Raw genomic sequence first — 17,659 nt, 5'->3', positions numbered from 1 at the left:
CATCCTGCTCTCATCAAGCATCCCCTCTGTTCGGTGACCAGCTCCCTACCTGGCCGTAGGTTGTGTGACACACACAGGCCCAGTTTTAAGACTGCAGGGCGTGGGGTTGGGCTTTGCTGCCACACGAGGTGCTGCGTAGAGGAGGAAACCTGGTCCCTGCCGAAGCCTCGGGACCTGGTTTGGACACAAGAGGGTATCGGAGGATGGTTTTCCCTCTGCTGCCCAGAGCTTTCTCCACCAGCAGAAAATCTGTGACGAGAACTGAATCTCTCCCACAATAGGATTTTGCTAACCGGGGCATTTTCCTGCTGCTGACCTGGAAATTTGTTTCATCCAGTGTCTGGATCCAGAGATTTTGATCTTGGCCTGTGGGCTCCTACTTCTACAGCCGGAACCCTTTGCCTTCGGGGTGGAGTTTTGCTCGCCTTGTTTTCGGCTCTAATGCTCTCTGGGCTGGCTGCACCTATTTGGGATGTAGATTTTTGTAGCCAAAATCCCAGGGAGCTGAAGTTCAGAGTAGGACAGAGCATCAGTGTGAAATCTGGGTGCTAATTAATAGCTGTGAGTTGACGACGGAGCATCCCATCTCCTATTGCTTGGGTTTGGGCAGTTGAAGAGGGCTGGGACGCTTCTCCGGCAGTGGGGGAGGGTGATGAGGGACGATCCATCGTCCGTCTCCTCTAGCACCGAGGAAAACCCCAGGGGACGGCGGGAGGTGACGACAAGATTTGAGGTTTGTCACAGCCAGCCCTGGAGACCCAGCGGATTGGGCGGTGTCCTGGATCTTGGACGAGCGGGTTCCCTCTCCTCGCTGGGGAGACAACACCCTCACAGATCCAGCACCCCGCTGTCCCGTGCGGCGTGCCCGCCGTAGGGAGCTCAAAGGAAAGACCACCTTGGTATCTTCCGCCTTCCACCAGCCCTTCTTCGCTCCCTCCCCAGGTAACTGCCGAGGAGCTGTGCTCACTTCTCAGCCAAGTCTTCCAGATTGTTTACACTGAGTCCACGATAGACTTCTTGGACAGAGCAATATTCGATGGGGCGTCCACACCGACGCGGCACATGTCCCTACACAGCGGTAAGTCCGTTCTCTCCCTTCCAAGGGTCTTTCTGTCTTCATCGTCCATCACCCTCCGAGGTCAGAGCCAGCCTGGTGGCTTCCCTCCTGCTGGGTATTGGGTAAAAAAAACCAAAAAACCCCAAACCCTCCTCTGCTTTAATCGCCTGCGAGCTGGAAGAGCACGAGGGCCGTCTCCTGCCTGCAGATGTTTCCCCAGCTGGGCTGTGGGCCATCGTCCTTGTTCCCCAAACTCTTTGTTTCTCTGTTTCACACGGATGGAGGCATTTAATAAAACGCTGCTCGGTCCCTCTGCTGAGTCTGTGTCCAGTCCTGACACAGCACGGCTCGCCCCGGCCCCGCTGCCTCTCACCTTCTGGCTCTGAAAGCCCGCTCGGAAATCAGTTGTGTTCGTGTAGGTCACGGGCTGGGAGAATTTCTGCCTTTCAAACTCCACGTCTCGAATATTTTCCTTCCAGATGACTCTTCTACAAAAGTGGACGTTAAGGAATCTTACGAAACGGAAGCAAGCACTTTGTAAGTGAAACGCTGTACACCGAGCTCGCTCAGCACTCAGGCTTATTAGTGCAGCCTCGCTGCCGCGTTTAAAACCCCGAGAGCAGGAACTGCTGCGCTCTGCACATTGAAAAGCTTCTGCTCGGTCTGGCTGAAACGTTGGACGGTGTTTTTACTGTCCGTGCGCGGTGCCGTGGTCCCTGCCTCTGCAGCGTCCGTGGCTGGATTGTTCTGCCGCCGGCGGTTTCCGGAGACGGTCACGTACGTGATGTATGGTCAGCAAAGCGGGGACACGATGCTCGCCCGGCTGCTTTGCCTCGGTGAAGTCCAGCTGGAGTTGGGAGAAATGTTTTCCCTCCCAAACCATTTTATTTTGGAAACTTTTTCCCTCCTGAGCCTGTTCCCACTGAAAACCTTAATAGCATTTGTGGGCTGAAAACCTGACACGCAAACCAGTTGTTAAAATCGATTGATGCTCTTCAAAAATTTCACGTTTAATGCCAAAATAAGGCGTTTTGAGATTTTTTTTTTTTTTTTCCCCTCGCACTGTTCCACACAGGGCTTCATTTTCAGCCCATCACCAAACCCATAGAGTTAAAGTCCCCGCGCTGTGTGGGACGCTCTCGGGAGCGGAAGGCTGCCAGCCTTAGCGCAGAGAGAGCGCGTCTCCACGTGCCTCTCCGCTCCTCCGTGCTCTCCCATTCCGCGACCGACAGCGACGGGGACGCAGAAGGTGCCCAGGGAGCTCTGGAGGATTCACGATCTGTTTGCATTTCAGTTCCTTTCCAGAAACCTTGGATGCAGGTGACAACTCCCCCTCTTCCTTCTCCACGCAACAGTCTCCGCACGTTAAGACAGTCAGTGAGAGCGAGCTGAGCACCACGGCGACAGAGCTCCTGCAGGACTATATGATGACGGTAGGGTGCCCTCAGGTTGCAGGACAGGGCGGAAGAGTTTTCTTCCCTTTACGGTGTTCGAATGCTCTTGGGATTTGGCCTCGAGGTGTAGAACGTGAGCCCATGCTGTGCAGGAACATCCCGTCCTCCTCTTTTTTTCACGCAAATTGCGCTTGGATGCTTCACGGGACCCGAACGTTGGCTCGCATCTTTCTGCTGCGGGAGCGTCCTCACCCCCTTGTCCCCTCTCACCACGTTAGGGCACGTCACGCTGTCCACGGCGCGCCAGGTCCGTCACTTCACGAGCCGCGGTCCCTGTTTGAAAGTTGCCAGCTCAGTCGTGAGTTCCACCAGCCTGTCCTGCTTTTCCATCGGGATAATCTGGTTCATTACTGCAGAAAGAAATCCAGTAAACGCCATTCCCAGGCTCCCCATCATCCTAAAAAAAAAAAAGGATCAGTGACCTTTGCGGTGTGCTTCTCTTTTGCAGCTCCGAACGAAACTCTCTTCCCAAGAGATCCAGCAGTTCGCAATGCTCCTGCACGAGTATCGCAACGGGGCTTCGATCCACGAATTCTGCATCAACTTGAAGCAGCTCTATGGGGACAGCAGAAAGTTCCTGCTCTTAGGTGAGGGTCACCTGCCGGGGGTTCATCACGGATGACCGATGAGAGGGGGAGAGCCGGCGTCGGTCTGCTGCCGAGCCCTCGTGACGTGCCTGGTACCGATCGCCAACGCACGAGCGGGCTGGTGGGATGCGAGGGGGTGGCTGGCACAAAGATTCCTTGGGGTGTCACCAAGCAAGGGGCAACATCTCAATCCATATCTCGCATCTGTATCTTCAAGAGACCTCTCTTTCCTGAGGGCACCTGGGTCCAGCTAGCTCCAGCCCCCATCTCAGGGGCTTGAGTCATCCCTTGAGATGCTCTTCTCTCCCTCCTGCAAGCCGAGGGAGCCTGCGTACCTCCTCCAGACCAGCCACCAGGCTCTTACGGGAGTAAGAGAGAGGGCTCTGGTCCTTGGCCGGCTTTGTGGTGCCCAAAACCAGGCAGTTCCGGTGCGGGATGTGCCGTTCATCAGGCACGTTGACCCCGTGTGCCCTGGCAGGGGAACAGGACCGTTTCATTCCCCTTCCCTAAAATGATGCCAAGATCCTCGGGGGCTCTTCAGGTCCCCCCTGCTCAGACTCCCTGCTTTGATTTGGCTTTAATAATAATCTCAAACAAGAGCCTGTGGGGTGGGGGCAGGAGCACCGGGACAGGGTGCTGAGCCACCCTGCACCCCAAGTGACACGGCTGCAGGGCCCCACGTGCCAGCACTGGGCGGGGGGGGGGGCATTCAAACAGCCCAGGGACCAAAGGGGAGATGCCTCTTGTCGCTGGAAAGCAATACCTTGTGTTTTCACCCTCTTAAAAGCAGATCTGAAAGCACTGAGGGTCGCTCGCTGGAGTCGGCGCGTTCTCTCGCCCGCCGGCTTCTCTTCCCTTTGTCCTGGGCATCCAGCAGCGCAGCCGGGCGCCTCCGCCAGCACAAAGGCGTTTTCTTTCAGCGTTGCGCACGCGACTGACTTGCTTTTAACATCACCGCTACCAAAGCCGGTGCAATAGTAAGGTCGCCGTGCCGGGAGGCTGACTTCAGATCGGCCTCACATCCCCAAAATGCAGCTCTGACTTGCTTTTCCCAGCCGGGGCGGTCACGCTGGCACCGTGCTCCCCCGGGAGAGAGCGGGGCTGAACGCCGGCTGCTCCCCCTGGGATGCACCGGGGTGGGCAATGACAGAGAGAGAAGCTGAGGAGCAGCAAACCTTCCACTCAGGCTCAGCTGATGCTGAAACCTCCTGTAAAGGTTTTTCTTTCAAGTTTTTGAGTGCCCAGAGGTTTGGTTGTTTTTTTTTTCCAAGGGTTGGAGTCATGACTGTAGCCCTAAAGGCAGGCCCGACTATGGGAAGCACAGGGATAAGCTGGCTTTGGCCAGCACGGACACACACCACGAGGGGTTAGGGAGAGAGATGAGGTTTGGCCTGGCAGCTGGAGAAAAGACATTTAAGTAGCTTTAGCTTGAACAGTTGCCCTTGAGGCCCCTCACCCGACTTTTCATTGCAAAGAAAAAGGAGTCGGTTACTTAAACTCCTCAAAGGATAATGGGCAGCACGGCCTGGGGACAGCCACCCTGCCAGGGACGGGATGCGCAGAGGGGACAGATGTTCTGCGGCCGCCCTGCCTGCGCTGCTGCGGGCGCCCTTACAGCGATGAGCTCGGTAAAGCCCAGCAATCTGTCTGGGTGTGGAATTAGCAGATGATCCTTTTGAGCAGGATTTTGTCCTCCGTGGGCAGCCGCTGCAGTTCTCAGGGGTGTAAGTGAGAGATGGGGCACAAGCTAGAGACTCCAGCCGTCCCTGTCCCCCAAAACACGCTCCTCCACCCAGCCCTGTGCCGTTTCGGGGAGCTGGGGTGCGACACGGCAGCTGGCCTCGACGTCTGGGCTCTGCTGGAAGGTGCAGAAGCCCTGGGGAATTTCAGACAGCAAATCCCTGTGGAAACCCATCCCGGGTGTCTCCGTGCCGTGCAAAACACACGCTGGTGCTAATGATTTCCTCCTCGCATTTTTTCTTCCCTGATCCAGGTCTTCGGCCCTTCATCCCCGAGAAGGACAGCCAACACTTTGAGAACTTCCTCGAGACCATCGGGGTGAAGGACGGCCGGGGCATCATCACAGACAGTTTTGGGAGGTACAGGCGGACTCTGAGCACCACCTCCAACTCCACCACCAACGGCAACGGCGCTGCCGGCAGCTCGGACGACCAGTCCGTCCCTTCGGAGGAGGACGAGTGGGACCGAATGATCTCGCACATCAGCAATGACATCGAAGCCCTGGGGTGCAGCATGGACCGCGATTCCTCCTGAGGGCGAGCGGGGGGACGCTCCCCCTGCCTCGGAGAGACCCCGCAGCGGTGCCTGGACCCTGACCGTTGCTCCGGAAGAGGTTTTGGGGCTGGATCAGGATGTAATTACTCTCCCATCCTTGTTAATGGCTCCAAGCAGCAGATGGCCGGTGTCCTCTCGCCGTGCCGACACGCTGCGGTGGAGGACCCCAAACCAACCCTGGTTTGGTTTTACCGGCGCGGCGGTGAGCGAGGCCGGGGAGACGAGTCGGCTACAACCCTCTGCCTGGTTTACAGTTTTGCACATGGTATCCCTCTTGTAACTGCTCTCCTCTTCCTCCTCTCCCCGTTTTTGAATGAAGTTTACCACAATGTGAATTATTTAAACCTATTGTCGATGTTGTCGAAGCATTTCGGCTCCAGCCCCGCAGGAGAAGCTGCCGACGCTGCGGTGGCAGCGAACGCCGGCTGTGCCCTGAGCTTTGCGCTTGGGCTGCTGCATCCTGCCCTGCAAACCCATTTCCACCCCCCCCCACCCCAGCTTTGCTCAGGAATAGTGGGGGGGCACCGGGGAGGTGGGGGGGGCACACAGATACCGTTTTACCTGCCAGCAGGCTGGGGCGCAGGCAGCTGCCAGCGCCTGCCGGGGCATCGCCTTCCTGCCGAGCACGAGGACTTGCTGCGTGTCTCCCCCTGAGTCTGGGGGACCCCACGGTCCTCCAACATCCGTCCTGGGGTCCGTGGTGCCGGCAGGAGGTGATGGGGGGGCTGCCGGGGCTCCCCGGGGACCCTGCTGTCCCCCCCCCCCGCCCCCCCAGGGACAGGAGAGCTGATCCAGGAAGTCGGGGGGCTGCGGGGGGGGGGTGTACACGTTGTATATATTTTACAGACAGTTATAAATACACACTTATTTTTTTAATCTGTAGCCCCCGCCTGAGGAGCGCTCCCGGGCAGAGGGAGGTACCCCATGGGGGGCACCTGAGAAGGGTCAGGGGGGTCCCCAGTTATCTTAGAACCACAACCAGGAGGGTGACGGGGCTGGAAGAGGGATGGGGCAGCCCAGGCAGCACCCCAGGGATCGGCCGGGGTCTCTGGCACCCATGGGTGGCCCTGGCTGGGTCTGTGCCTGTGCTGGAGCCCCCTCCACCCCCCAGGTTGGGGGTGCCCGGCGGGGGGAGCTCTGTGTGCTTTGAGGCCAGACGCTGGCTCAGCGGCCTGGGGGCCCCGGCCTCCTCCTGCCCATTCCTCCGCTCTGTGTCCCCAAGGCCCCCACTGTCTGTCCCGGGCAGGGAGCAGCCTTCATCCCCCCCATCCTCCCCCTCCCCAGCCATTTCTTACCTGCCCGTCCCGGGATCGCAGGCACCGGCCCTCGGTACGATCCTGCACGGAGCCGCCATCCCGCCCCCTTTCAGGCTGGGGCCGGGGGTGGTGACCCCCCCTCTCCTCCACTCCCAGGGGTCCCCGCAGCCCCCACCCCTCCTTCCCCAGGACTTTAGGGGTGAAGGTGCTCAAGTCACCCCGGTGCTCGGGTGTGCGGCTCCCTGGGGAGCCGGGGACTCACCTGCCAGGGGACAGGGGTGGCTACAGCCGGCGACCAGCCTCCAACAGCCCTTTTCCTTCTAGTTTTGGGGTTGATAAACTCTGGAGCGGGAGGTTGGGGGTCCCAAAGAGGGCCCCCCCCGCAGCCCCTGGAGGAAAGGGGTTGGCCAGGACACATCCATCCTGGAGAGCACCTTCCCTAGGAGCGAAACTTGAGGGAGAAGCTCCGAGGTTTCCTCCTCCTCCTCCTCCTGCCGTGGGGTTTTGCCGTCCGCCGTGGGAAGGGGAGGTGAGGGTCCAGGCTCCAGCCCTCGCCCCTCCGACCCCAGAGTCCTCCAGAGTTGGGGACGAAGGTTTTCCTCCTCCTCCTCACTCCCAGGAGGCAGCGGCTGGGAGCGCTCGGAGCCAGGGGCAGGTTCTTAGTGCCTTTTTATCATTTACAGATTAAAAGCAAGTCGCACACGTGGATGTTCGAGTCATTAAAGACTTAAATTTGGAAAAAAAAGCCCTATTTTTGACACGATTGTATACGGAGAGCTATAAAACAGAAGCTGTAACAGCTTGTGGTGGGGTTTGGTTTTTTTTTTTTTTAATACTTCAATGGGAAACGGGACTTAATTCTGGAAATAACCCTGTGTTGTAGCGTTCCGGTGGCAGCAGCCAGGGGGTTTGTCACCTCCGCTCCAGCCCCGGAGCGTCCCCAGCCCCGGTGGTGGCTGTGTATGTATGCTTAATGTACGGAGTATTTCTTACAGGTAAATATAATTCTGCACCCGACGGTGGTCTGTCTCCTTGCTAAAGCCCTCGCTCACCTCCCTCGGGCTTTGCCAAAGCCCGGCTTTGTTAAACCACCTCGGAATTCAGTGCCGGGGGGGGGGGGGTCAAAGCCCTGATGCCCGACAGCCTCGGGAGCATCCTGGGGCTCTGCTCCCCCCGCCCCAACCCGAGCTGGGGGGTCCCAGCCCGCCCCGTGCCGCTCACCCCCCTTCCCCAGGCAGCACCCCAGCCCAGTTCCAGCCCCTACCCCCCCACTGCTGGAAATGGGGGTGCCTTGAGCCCCCCCAAACACCTCCAGAGACAGGAGCCCTCAGATACGGGGCTGAGGGAGCCATGGAGCAGCCCAGTCATCCCCCCCCTGCCCCCCCAAAAATCACCGTGAGCGGAGGCGGGGTGCGATCCAAGTGATACATGAGGCCGTTTATTGAGCGATACAGATGCGGAGGAGGAGGGTGGGGGGGGCTAGAGGGAGGATGGGGGGCCGGGGAGTTACTGTGCATCTATACAGGGGGGCCGGGACACCCCCGGCCGCTACATGGTCAGCTCCTGTGGGACAGAGCAGAGCGTCAGGGACCCCCCCAGAGCACCTTGCACCCCCAGGTCATGCTGGGAGCAGAGGGGGGTACCCCCCTTTACAGCCCCCCCCCCCCCAGGCCACTCACCATGATGGCGTTGACGATGTCGTTGTTGTTGTGCCGAAGCGCCCGCACGGCTTTGGGACGCGAGACGTTGGCCTGGGCCATCACCAGCTCGATGTCCCTCACCTCCAGCCCGGTCTCGTCCACCTGCGAGGGGGTGGGACAACACTGTCACCCCCCCACCACCACATCCCTGGGACACGGGGGGGGCCCCTCTCTGCCCCCTCCCCAGCACCCACCTCCTCCTCCTCCTCGCTCTCCTCCTTGATGGTGAGGGTGGGCGCCGTCTCCGTGATGAGGGGCGAGTGCTCCATCGGCACCTTGAACTTCTCCGCTGCCGCCTTGTGCACTTGCTGCGAGAGGTCCTCGATCTGCGGGGGGGGGAACGGGGACAGGGTCATCACCCGTGTGTCCCCACGGGCCACCAACCCCAAGATGGGACCCCCCCACACACACCCCCTTCATCCCCCCCCACCCCGTCACCTTGGCTTCCCCGAAGACGATGTAGATGTCGGACGCGGGGCTCTTGAAGACATCGGGTTTGGTGATGACGAAGAGGATGTTCTTGGACTTGCGGATGGTGATGCGGGTGACGCCGTGGATCTGCCTCAGCCCCAGCTTGGACATGGCCTGGGGAAGGGGGGGGGCACACACAGGGTGACCCCACGTCCCCCTGCCCAGCATCACGACACCCAGAGCAGCCAGGGGGGGGCTCCAGGGACACCCCAAAACCCCTGGGACAAGAGCAAATCCAGGGATGGGGGATGATGCTGTCCCACACACACAGCCAGGCTGAAACCCCCCCCCCCCAAAACGGGGGACCCCCCAGCGTGACCCAGAGTCCCCCCAGAGCGGGGACCTGCCCCCCAACACCCCAGGGCTGCCCCGTGCCCGGGGCTGATCCCCCCCCCAGCCCCCCCGGGGGTCCCGTCCCACCTTCCTGGCCTTCTTCTCGCTCCGGCTCTGCTTCGCCTTGCTGACCGTCTCCTCCCCGGTGCCCAGCGAGTGGGTGAGCTGCGCCTGCCAGAGACGGGGGGCGGGGGGGGTGTGAGGGCAGCCCCGGCCCCACCGCCCGGCAGGGTCCCCACTGCCCCCCCAAAAAACCCCCCTATACCTGGGTCTGGGCCGGCGGCGGCTCCGAGCCCTCGGGTTCCTCCAGCTCGGGGATGGACTCGTCGTTACTCTCCGACTCGTTACACGACCCTGCGGCCAAACAGAGGGGCGGGATGGAGACGGGCGCTCCTCTGACCGCCCCCCTTAAAATATGGGGGAGACACAGACACCCCCACAGGGACACCCCCCCCCCCCCCTCACCTTTATGGTTGGCCTCGCAGCGGCGGGGGGCCGGGGGCTGCTTGTCGTGGCGCAGGGCGATGCCGGCGGCTTCCCGCAGGCGCTGGATTTCGGGGCAGGGGTACGGGGCCTCCGCCTCGCTGGAGGAGCTCGACTCCGACTGCAGGGACCCCCGGGGGGGCCCCCGGCTGCCCGTCCCCGCCTGCCTGCCCCGCGCCTCCTTCTCCTTGTGCGGGGAGGGCTGGGGGGCTGCGGGGGGGGGGGGGGGGTTGAGCTGTTGGGGCCCCCCCCCCCCCGAAATCCCCTCCGTGGGGTTGAGCCCAGGCGGCTCACCCCCCTGTCACCCACCCCAGGACCCCCCCAAAGGGGACCCCCAGCACCCCACTGGTGGGTGATGCCCACCCTGGTCCCACACGATACCCCATGGCAGAGGGGGTGGCTGTGGCAAAAGGGGGGGGGGGGGCTGAGCTGGTGCTGCACCCCAAAACCCCCCCTCCAGGGGTTGAACCCCACCGGCTCATCCCCACCACCCACCCCAGGTCACCCCCAAAGGGGACCCCCAGCACCCCACCGGTGGGTGATGCCCACCCTGCTCCCCCTCGACACCCCGGGAAGGGGGTTGGGGGGGGGGAGGGTGGTTTGGGGGTGTCTCTTACCCTCGAGGTGCTTCCTGGCGGGCGGCAGGACAGACGGACGCTCCTCGCCGGCGGGGAGCCCTGAGGTGTCCTGGGGGCCGTGGGCCGGATCCGGCGACGGCAGCGACGGCGCGGCGGCAAGAGGAGGCACTTGGCTGAGTTTGGGGAGCAGAGGGCGGGGGGCCGGCGGCGGGCTGGGGGGCTCAGGGGGGGCCGCTTCCCCTGACGGCTCCGGGGGGGGCTCCGGCTGAGCGTCCCCCCCTTCGCCAGCACCCGGAGCGGGCTGGGGGCTGGATCCGGCCCCCGCCGTCACCCCCTCTTCCTCCTGCTGCCCGGGGGGGGCCGGGGGCTCGCTGGGGGGGCTGGGGGGGCCGCTCTCCCCTGCAACTTTGGCATCGGTTTCCCCAGCAGTCTGGCCGGGGGGCTCATCGCCCGGCCGAGGGGTCGGGGGCTCCTCCGGCCCCCCATCACCGGGGGGGCCCTGCGGGGGCTCTGCCGGCACCTCGGGGGGCTCCGGGGGCCTGGGGGGGAGGCGGGGGGCCGGCAGGTCCCCGAAGGAGCCCCGTAACATGGCGGTGACCTGCTGCCGGTCCTCCCGGCGCTGCCAGGCCGCCCCGCTCTCCGAAAAGGCACCGGGTGGTGGGAGCAGTTCGAGGGGGGCCGGGGGGACCCCCACATACACCTCCCGCTCCGAGGCGGTGAAAACCAAGGGGGGGATGGCGGGGGGCGAGGCGGGCAGGCAGAGGGCCAGGCAGCGACGGGCAGCAGCATCCTCCTCATCCTCCTCTTCTTCCTCGGAGGAGGAAGACGGGGGTCTGGGGGGGGCGGCCGCCTCTCCCGCGCTGTCCTCGGGGGCGGTGAAGAAGCTGGAGTCGGTGCGGGAGCGGGACGTGTCCAGCAGCTCCGGGGACGACTCCTCGGAGGAGGCGGTGGTGGCATCCCACTCCTCGGGGGCTTCGCCAGCAGCCCCGGGGGGACGCGTCGGTGTCCCTCGTGCCGTGGAACAGACGGTCGCCGGCCGCTCCGGGGGCTCGGCCTGTGCTGGGGGGGGGGGTGGCGTGATGTCATCCGGCGGGCTGGGTGTCACTGATGATGCCAGGTCGGTGGCTGTGATGTCCGGCTCGTCCAGGGGGCTGGGTGTCACCGATGGCACCAGGTCGGTGGCCATGATGTCCGGCTCATCCGATGGGCTGGGTGTCACCGATGGCGCCAGGTCGGTGGCCAAGGCGTCCTGCTCATCCGGCAGGCTGTCGGTGGCTGCAGCATCCGGCTCATCCGGCGGGCTGGGTGTCACCGATGGCGCCAGGTCGGTGGCCATGGTGTGCTGCTCATCTGGCGGGCTGGGTGTCACCAGGGTGGTGGCCACAGTGTCTGGCTCATTTGGTGGGCTGGGCGTCACCGATGGTGCCAGGTCGGGGTCAGTGGCCATGGTGTCCTGCTCATCCGGTGGGCTGGGTGTCACCAGGGTGGTGGCCACAGTGTCTGGCTCATTTGGTGGGCTGGGTGTCACCGATGGTGCCAGGTCGGGGTCAGTGGCCATGGTGTGCTGCTCATCCGGCGGGCTGGGTGTCACCGATGGTGCCAGGTTGGTGGCCGTGACATCCAGCTCGTGTGGTGGGCTGGGTGTCACCGATGGCACCAGGTCGGTGGTTGCAGTCTCCTGCTCCTCTGGTGGGCTTGGTGTCACCGATGACACCAGGTCAGAGTCGGTGACTGCAGTGTCCTGCTCATCCAGCAGACCGGGTGTCACCAGCTCAGTGGCCACAGTGTCCAGCTCATCCGGCGGGCTGGGTGTCACTGATGGCACCAGGTCACGGTCGGTGGCCGGGGTGTCTGGCTCCTCCGGTGGGCTGGATGTCACCAGATGTGCCAGGTCAGTGGCTGCGGTGTCCGGCTCCTCCGGTGGGCTGGGCGTCACCGATGGCACCAGGTCAGTGGCCGCGGTGTCCGTCTCATCCAGTGGGCTGGTTGTCACCAACGGCTCCAGGTCAGTGGCTGCGGTGTCAGTCACCGATGGCACCAAGTCGGTGGCCGCGGTGTCCATCTCATCTGGCAGGCTGGGCGTCACCGATGGCACCAGGTCGGTGGCCACGGTGTCCGTCTCCTCTGGCAGGCTGGGCGTCACCGACGGCACGAGGTCGGTGGCCACGGTGTCCATCTCATCTGGCAGGCTGGGCATCACCGATGGCGCCAGGTCGGTGGCCACGGTGTCCGTCTCATCTGGCAGGCTGGGCGTCACCGACGGCGCCAGGTCGGTGGCCGCGGTGTCCGTCTCCTCTGGCAGGCTGGGCGTCACCGATGGCGCCAGGTCGGTGGCCGCGGTGTCCGTCTCCTCTGGCAGGCTGGGCGTCACCGATGGCGCCAGGTCGGTGGCCGCGGTGTCCGTCTCATCTGGCAGGCTGGGCGTCACTGATGGCAGTAGGTCGGTGGCCGCGGTGTCCGTCTCATCGTGGCCATCGGTGGTTGCCAGCTCAGGGCTCCCCGTTCTCACGGTGCCAAGCTCATGGTCACCGTCACCATCGTCGTCACCATCGCTCCCATGGCTGCCCTGAGTCTCTCCGTTAGCCGGTGCCACGCCATCGTCCCCCAGCCCATCGCTTTGGGGGTCCCCGGACTCCCCGGAGCAGGGGCCGGGGGGCTGCAGGACGTTGCCGCTCACCGCCGGCTCCGTGCCGGGCCCCTCTCCTGGCGCTGCCGTGCCGGAATCATCCCTCAGCACCGGCTCCTCCTCGGCACCCGCCACGGCCTCCTCGGGGAGCTGGGGGGGCTCCGGTAGGGGACACCCCCTCAAAACGGGGTCCGGCTCCTGTGGGACGTCAGGCTCCAGGGCTGAGGCCTCCTCCAGCTCCGAGGAGGAAGAGGAGGAGGTGAGGAAGATCTCGCCGTCCGGCTCCACGCCGTCTTCTCCGGAAGGTGCCGGGGGGGTCTTGCTGCCTTCCCGCTCCTGCGCCCCCAGCTCCAGCCGCTCAGCACCGAGGTCTTCCTCGCCGGCACCCTCCGTGCCGGGCACTGCGCTCGCCGGCTCCTCGCCGCACCGGTGCCGGGGGGAACCCTCCGCTGAGCCCGAGGTGGCCGGGGCCGTCCCGGCGTGAAGGTGGAGCTCGATGCCGCCATCCCCAGAGGCGCCGGTGGCGGGGGGCGCGGTGGCGGTGCTGGGGGGTCCCCCCTCGGTCCCCACGGCGTGGCGCTCGGTGCCGTAGAGCCGCTCGTCTTCCTCGCCGTCGTAGGCGGCCGAGTCGGAGGAGGCGGAGGTGTCGTCGCGGAAGGCGAAGGACTCGTCCACCCCCTCGGTGATGGAGGTCTCAGACAGTGAGCGCAGGAAGGAGGCCGAGGTGCTGCCGCCCTCCTCTTCTTCCTCCTCATCCTCCTCTTCCTCCTCCTCGCCGGAGAGGGGCAGGGGGGCCGTGCCGGGGGGCAGCGGGGCGATCTCCACCGCCTCGGCCTGGAAGAGCAGGCTGCCGCGGAAGGGCAGCAGCGCCGCCGGGATCAGACCCGCACCGGGGAGCCCCTCGCCCCCCGACATCTCCCACTCCTCCTCCTCATCCTCATCCTCCTCCTCCTCCGGCGTCTGCCCATCATCATCCTCATCCCCCGGCGGGGCAAAGGGCCCGTCGTCCTCATCTTCTTCCTCCTCCTCCTCCTCCTCAGGAGACGGCGGGGTGAAGGCAGGGGGATCCTCCAGGCAGGTGGGCAGCCCCACCATGGCGTCACCTTCCACCATGCCTTCGGCCTCGGCCACCAGGTTGGGGGAGCAGGACGGGGAGGTGCTGGCGGTGCCGGAGGAGCCCCAGCTGCCCCCCTCGGCCGTCATGTAGGAACCGGAGGGGGAGGTGGGGGGGGAGCAGAGCCCCTCGCTCTCCCCGTCCGTCTGCTCCTCGGCGGGGGGCGGCAACCGGGACCCCCCGACCCGGATGGGGGTGGAGGGGGCCGTGAAGAAGAGGTCGGGGTCCAGGGCGGCGGCGGGGGGTCTGCCCGGGGGGGGCTCGGCCGCTTGGCGCTGCGGGGGGTCTTTGGTGGGAGCGGGGAAGGGACAAGGCACGGCGGGTGGGGGGGGACCCCCCCGGAGCTCGGGGGCGGCGGGGGAGCGCGTCTCCTCCCCCATGACGATGCGGGTGTCCAGGGGGTCGGCGGGCAGGGGGGGCCGGCAGGCCTCGGCGGGGGGAGCGGCGGCGGGGGGGCCGGGGTCGCAGCTGGCCCCCTCGGGCTGCGGGCGAGCCTCCTCCTTGGCGGGCATCGGCGGGGGGCCTGCGGCAGGCGGGGGGGCTGCGGAGAGAGAGGAGACACCCCCCCCTCAGTGCCAGGACCCCCCCCAGGGACACCCCATGATGGGGAAAGGGGGGGGTTCAGCCAGGATGCTGCCACGGCGGGGGCACCCAGCCATACTGGGGTCCCCCCCCAACCCTGGGGTGGGAGAACAGGGTGACACCCCGCACCCACCCCCCCAGAGCACCCAGGGGGGGTCACCACAGAGTTAGGGGACACTAGGGGTGACTCTGGGGGGGGGCACCAACAGCCCCCCCTCCCCTCAGCCCCTGGGTGGGGGCACAAGGATGCAGCTGCATTAAAGGGGGACCCTGACATCCCCAAGCAAGGGGGGTACCTCCAATGGGGGGGGGGTACCTCCAATGGGGGGGGGGTACCTCCAATGGGGGGGGGGTACCCCACTTTTCTCCTAAGCCAAGCCCCTCCCCCGCAAAGAGCTCTGTGCCCACCCCTGCACTGAGTCTGTGGGTGCTCAGCTCCCCATCACCCAGGTTGGGGGGGGGGGGGGGGGGACACACACACCAATGCAGCCCCCACACTCCATGAGCACCCCAACCCCCCCCTCAGGGGAGCACCCCAAACACCCCCCCCCCGCCTTACCGGGAGCCCCCAGGGGCAGGTCCATGGGGCAGGAGGAACCGGGACCCCCCAGGCCCCCACTCCAGCACCAAACCCCACAGACCCCCCCGCCCCCCCCGAGGGCGTTATATAGGGGGAGGGGGCGGGGCCGGGCCGCGGGGGCTGCTGGGGAGGGGGCGGGGCCTCACCTGGTGTTCAGCAGGCAGCTGCCTGCACCGGGGCAGGTGCGGGCAGGGGAGGCGGGCTGTGCCCCCCCCCCCCCCCCGTAGTGGTTCGTTGTTGGGGTCCCCCCTTAGATCTGGGGCCCCCAAGGGGGTAATTTAGGGGGCAGACACCCCCCTCCCCCCCCCCCGGACTGTGCCCCATCCCCTGGGGGGGTCCGGTCCCTTCCTGGCTGGGCCCCCCCCCCCCCCCCCACCGCCGGGGGGATGTTTTGGGGTTCCCCAGCTCCCCCCTGCCCCCCTGAGGGGGACACCCCCCCGACACCCTCGTTTGGGAGAGCCGCAGCCCCCCCCCACCCCTCCAAACGCGGCTCCTGGGGGGGAAACTGAGGCACAGAGGGAGAGTGGCACTGGGGGACACCCCCCCCCCCCGGCTGTCCCCAGCCCCACGGGCAGGCGGCGGGGAGCCCCCGGGGACCCCTGCGTGGGGTGACCTTGGGCCGCGGCTCTGCGCCGCCCTGTGCCTCAGTTTCCCCCCCCGGTGGTCCCTGGGCAGGGGGGATGGGGATTTGGGGGGAGGGGGGGATCAGCCTTCCCAGAGCACAGAGAAGCACCCCACCCCCCCACCCCCACCCCCCGGGTCCTGCCGGGGCCTCCTGGCGTGGGGGGGGGCACAACGAGAGGCCGGCCACGGCTGGGTGCTCCGGGGGGGGTGACGAGGGTCTGGGTGTCCCCAAAGTCACCCCCCGCCTCGCCCCGGGGGTGCCGGCTGCTGGGAGCTGCCGCTGTGGCCGGCCCTGCGCCCTCCATCCTCCATCCCGCCTGCTCCGTCCTCCCTCCATCCCTGCATCCCTCATCCCTGCATCCCTCATCCCTCCGTCCTCCATCCCGCATCCCTGCATCCTGCATCCCTCCATCCCGCATCCCTCCATCCCACATCCCTCCATCCCGCATCCCTCCATCCCTGCATCCCTCCGTCCCCTGCTCGCCGCGGCCTCCCCTCGGCCTCACCTGCCTCCGATCCCTCCGGCATTCCGTTTTCCTTCTCCAATCCCCCCAACCCTTCGGTTTTCACCGATTCTCCGGGCATGGCGATGCCCAGAGCCCGGCCGGCCGGCCTGGGTGGCCGCCTGCCACCCCGCTCAGCCGCCGGCACCCTTGGCTCGGGCCGGACGAAGGCGGCTGCGCCGGGAGAAGCGGAGCATTAGTGGGGCTCCGGCGGGGGGGCCGGCAGCAGGATCAGCCCCGTCATCCCAGATGATGTCAGCAGGATTTTTTTTTTTTTTTTTTTCCCCCCTGGATTTTTTTTTTTTTTTTTTTTTTTCCCCTCCTGCCTTTTCTTCTTTCTCTCTGATATTTTTTTTTTTTTTAATCTCTCCGGCGGGGAGAAAGCGGGGTGTGTGCCAGGCACTGCGGCGGTGGGAGGGGAGGGAAGGGCCCACCCCGGGCGCTGCTTGCATCAGCTCCGGTGGAGGGGGGGGGGATGTAGGGGCAGGGGAGGGTGCGGGTGTCCCCGGCCTCAGTTTCCCCAACCCCGGCTGGGGTTGATGAGAGGAGTGATGGGGATGGCATTTTTGCCTCCCCCCCCCCCCCCCCCAAAAAAAAAAAGGGGGGAGGGCTGAGCATCCAGCGGTGTCGTGGGTGCGGCTGCTGGGGGGGGGAGCAGAGGAGCAGAGCCCCCCCCCCCCCCCCCCCCCCCCAAAAGCAGCAGCGTGCAGGCGGCGATGCCGAACGTACGGGGGGACCCCGGTGTCCCCACCCCGCGTGTACCCGGGGCATCGCCCCGCGCCCGGGTACCGCCGGGGAGGCAGGATCGGTGCCTGCGCGGTCTCCATGGGAACGGCCCTTCTCCTCCTCTCGTCTCCATGGCGATGGTGAGGAGGATGGGGACGGTTCTGTGGTAACGGGGGTCGGGGGGTACCCCCCTCCGGGGCGACCCTGGATGGACGGACGGATGGATGGACGACTCCTTGGGAAGGGGGAAGGAGCCCCCCCGGGAGGGATGAGGCACCCCCAGCCCCCCCGTCCCAGCGTCACCCCACTGCCAGCCCCCCCGGGAACCGCCCTGCCCCACGGGAAGGGGCAGCCCCCCTCAAAGGGTGCCGGGGGGGGGGAAACTGAGGCACGGCCCGAGGGCAGGCAGGGGGCACGGAGGGGTGCTGGTGCCTCCCACGGGGCACAGCATGAGGCTGGCACCGGCATGGCGGGGCGCTGGCTGCCACCCCGGGCACGGAGCGAGGTTGGCGTCGATGCCGGCGACGCCGGTGCCAGGAGCAGCCCCGAGCCGTGACTCAGCAGCTCCCGGCTGCTTCCAGCACCCCGGCATCGCCGCGGCCTCCTCCCGGCACGGTGTCCCCCGGCCCGTGGGGTGGCAGAGCAGCGGGAGAAGGGCCGCGGCCCCGGCTGGGGAGGGGGCCCAGCCTG

The 17,659-nt window shown here is 65.6% G+C and overlaps 2 protein-coding genes across 14 annotated transcripts in view; one reads left to right on the top strand and one right to left on the bottom strand.

The window, feature by feature from the left end:
• The window catches only part of CCM2 (CCM2 scaffold protein), a 36,973-nt gene extending 31,236 nt beyond the window's left edge, over nucleotides 1-5,737 (top strand). The window contains exons 6-10 of the mRNA XM_075746913.1: nucleotides 943-1,078; nucleotides 1,537-1,594; nucleotides 2,352-2,490; nucleotides 2,960-3,098; nucleotides 5,092-5,737. Coding sequence (XP_075603028.1) covers nucleotides 943-1,078; nucleotides 1,537-1,594; nucleotides 2,352-2,490; nucleotides 2,960-3,098; nucleotides 5,092-5,372 — 753 coding nt within the window. The 3' untranslated portion in view covers nucleotides 5,373-5,737. The remainder of the gene's footprint in view (nucleotides 1-942; nucleotides 1,079-1,536; nucleotides 1,595-2,351; nucleotides 2,491-2,959; nucleotides 3,099-5,091) is intronic.
• Nucleotides 5,738-8,060: 2,323 nt separating this feature from the next.
• On the bottom strand, nucleotides 8,061-16,539 carry NACAD (NAC alpha domain containing). Of its 13 annotated transcripts, none has more exons than XM_075746899.1 (11): nucleotides 16,247-16,539; nucleotides 11,725-14,495; nucleotides 11,644-11,676; nucleotides 10,254-11,538; nucleotides 9,619-9,846; nucleotides 9,419-9,507; nucleotides 9,241-9,324; nucleotides 8,788-8,934; nucleotides 8,544-8,675; nucleotides 8,329-8,451; nucleotides 8,061-8,212 (listed from the first exon to the last, which is right to left on the bottom strand). In XM_075746899.1, exons 1-11 carry the CDS (start codon nucleotides 16,323-16,325, stop codon nucleotides 8,198-8,200), a joined length of 4,986 nt encoding a protein of 1,661 aa, XP_075603014.1. In that variant the 5' UTR covers nucleotides 16,326-16,539; the 3' UTR covers nucleotides 8,061-8,197. The 13 variants fall into 13 exon arrangements, with proteins under 13 accessions (XP_075603014.1, XP_075603022.1, XP_075603017.1 ...); XM_075746907.1 differs by having other exon boundaries at nucleotides 10,254-11,388; XM_075746902.1 differs by having other exon boundaries at nucleotides 11,644-11,754; nucleotides 11,818-14,495.
• Between the last annotated feature and the right edge of the window lie 1,120 nt (nucleotides 16,540-17,659).

This window comes from Balearica regulorum, chromosome 2, assembly GCF_011004875.1.
Source record: "Balearica regulorum gibbericeps isolate bBalReg1 chromosome 2, bBalReg1.pri, whole genome shotgun sequence".
Classification (NCBI taxonomy): domain Eukaryota; kingdom Metazoa; phylum Chordata; class Aves; order Gruiformes; family Gruidae; genus Balearica; species Balearica regulorum.
The sequence above is the reverse complement of the archived record's forward strand: the minus strand, read 5'-3'. Positions and strand labels throughout refer to the sequence as shown.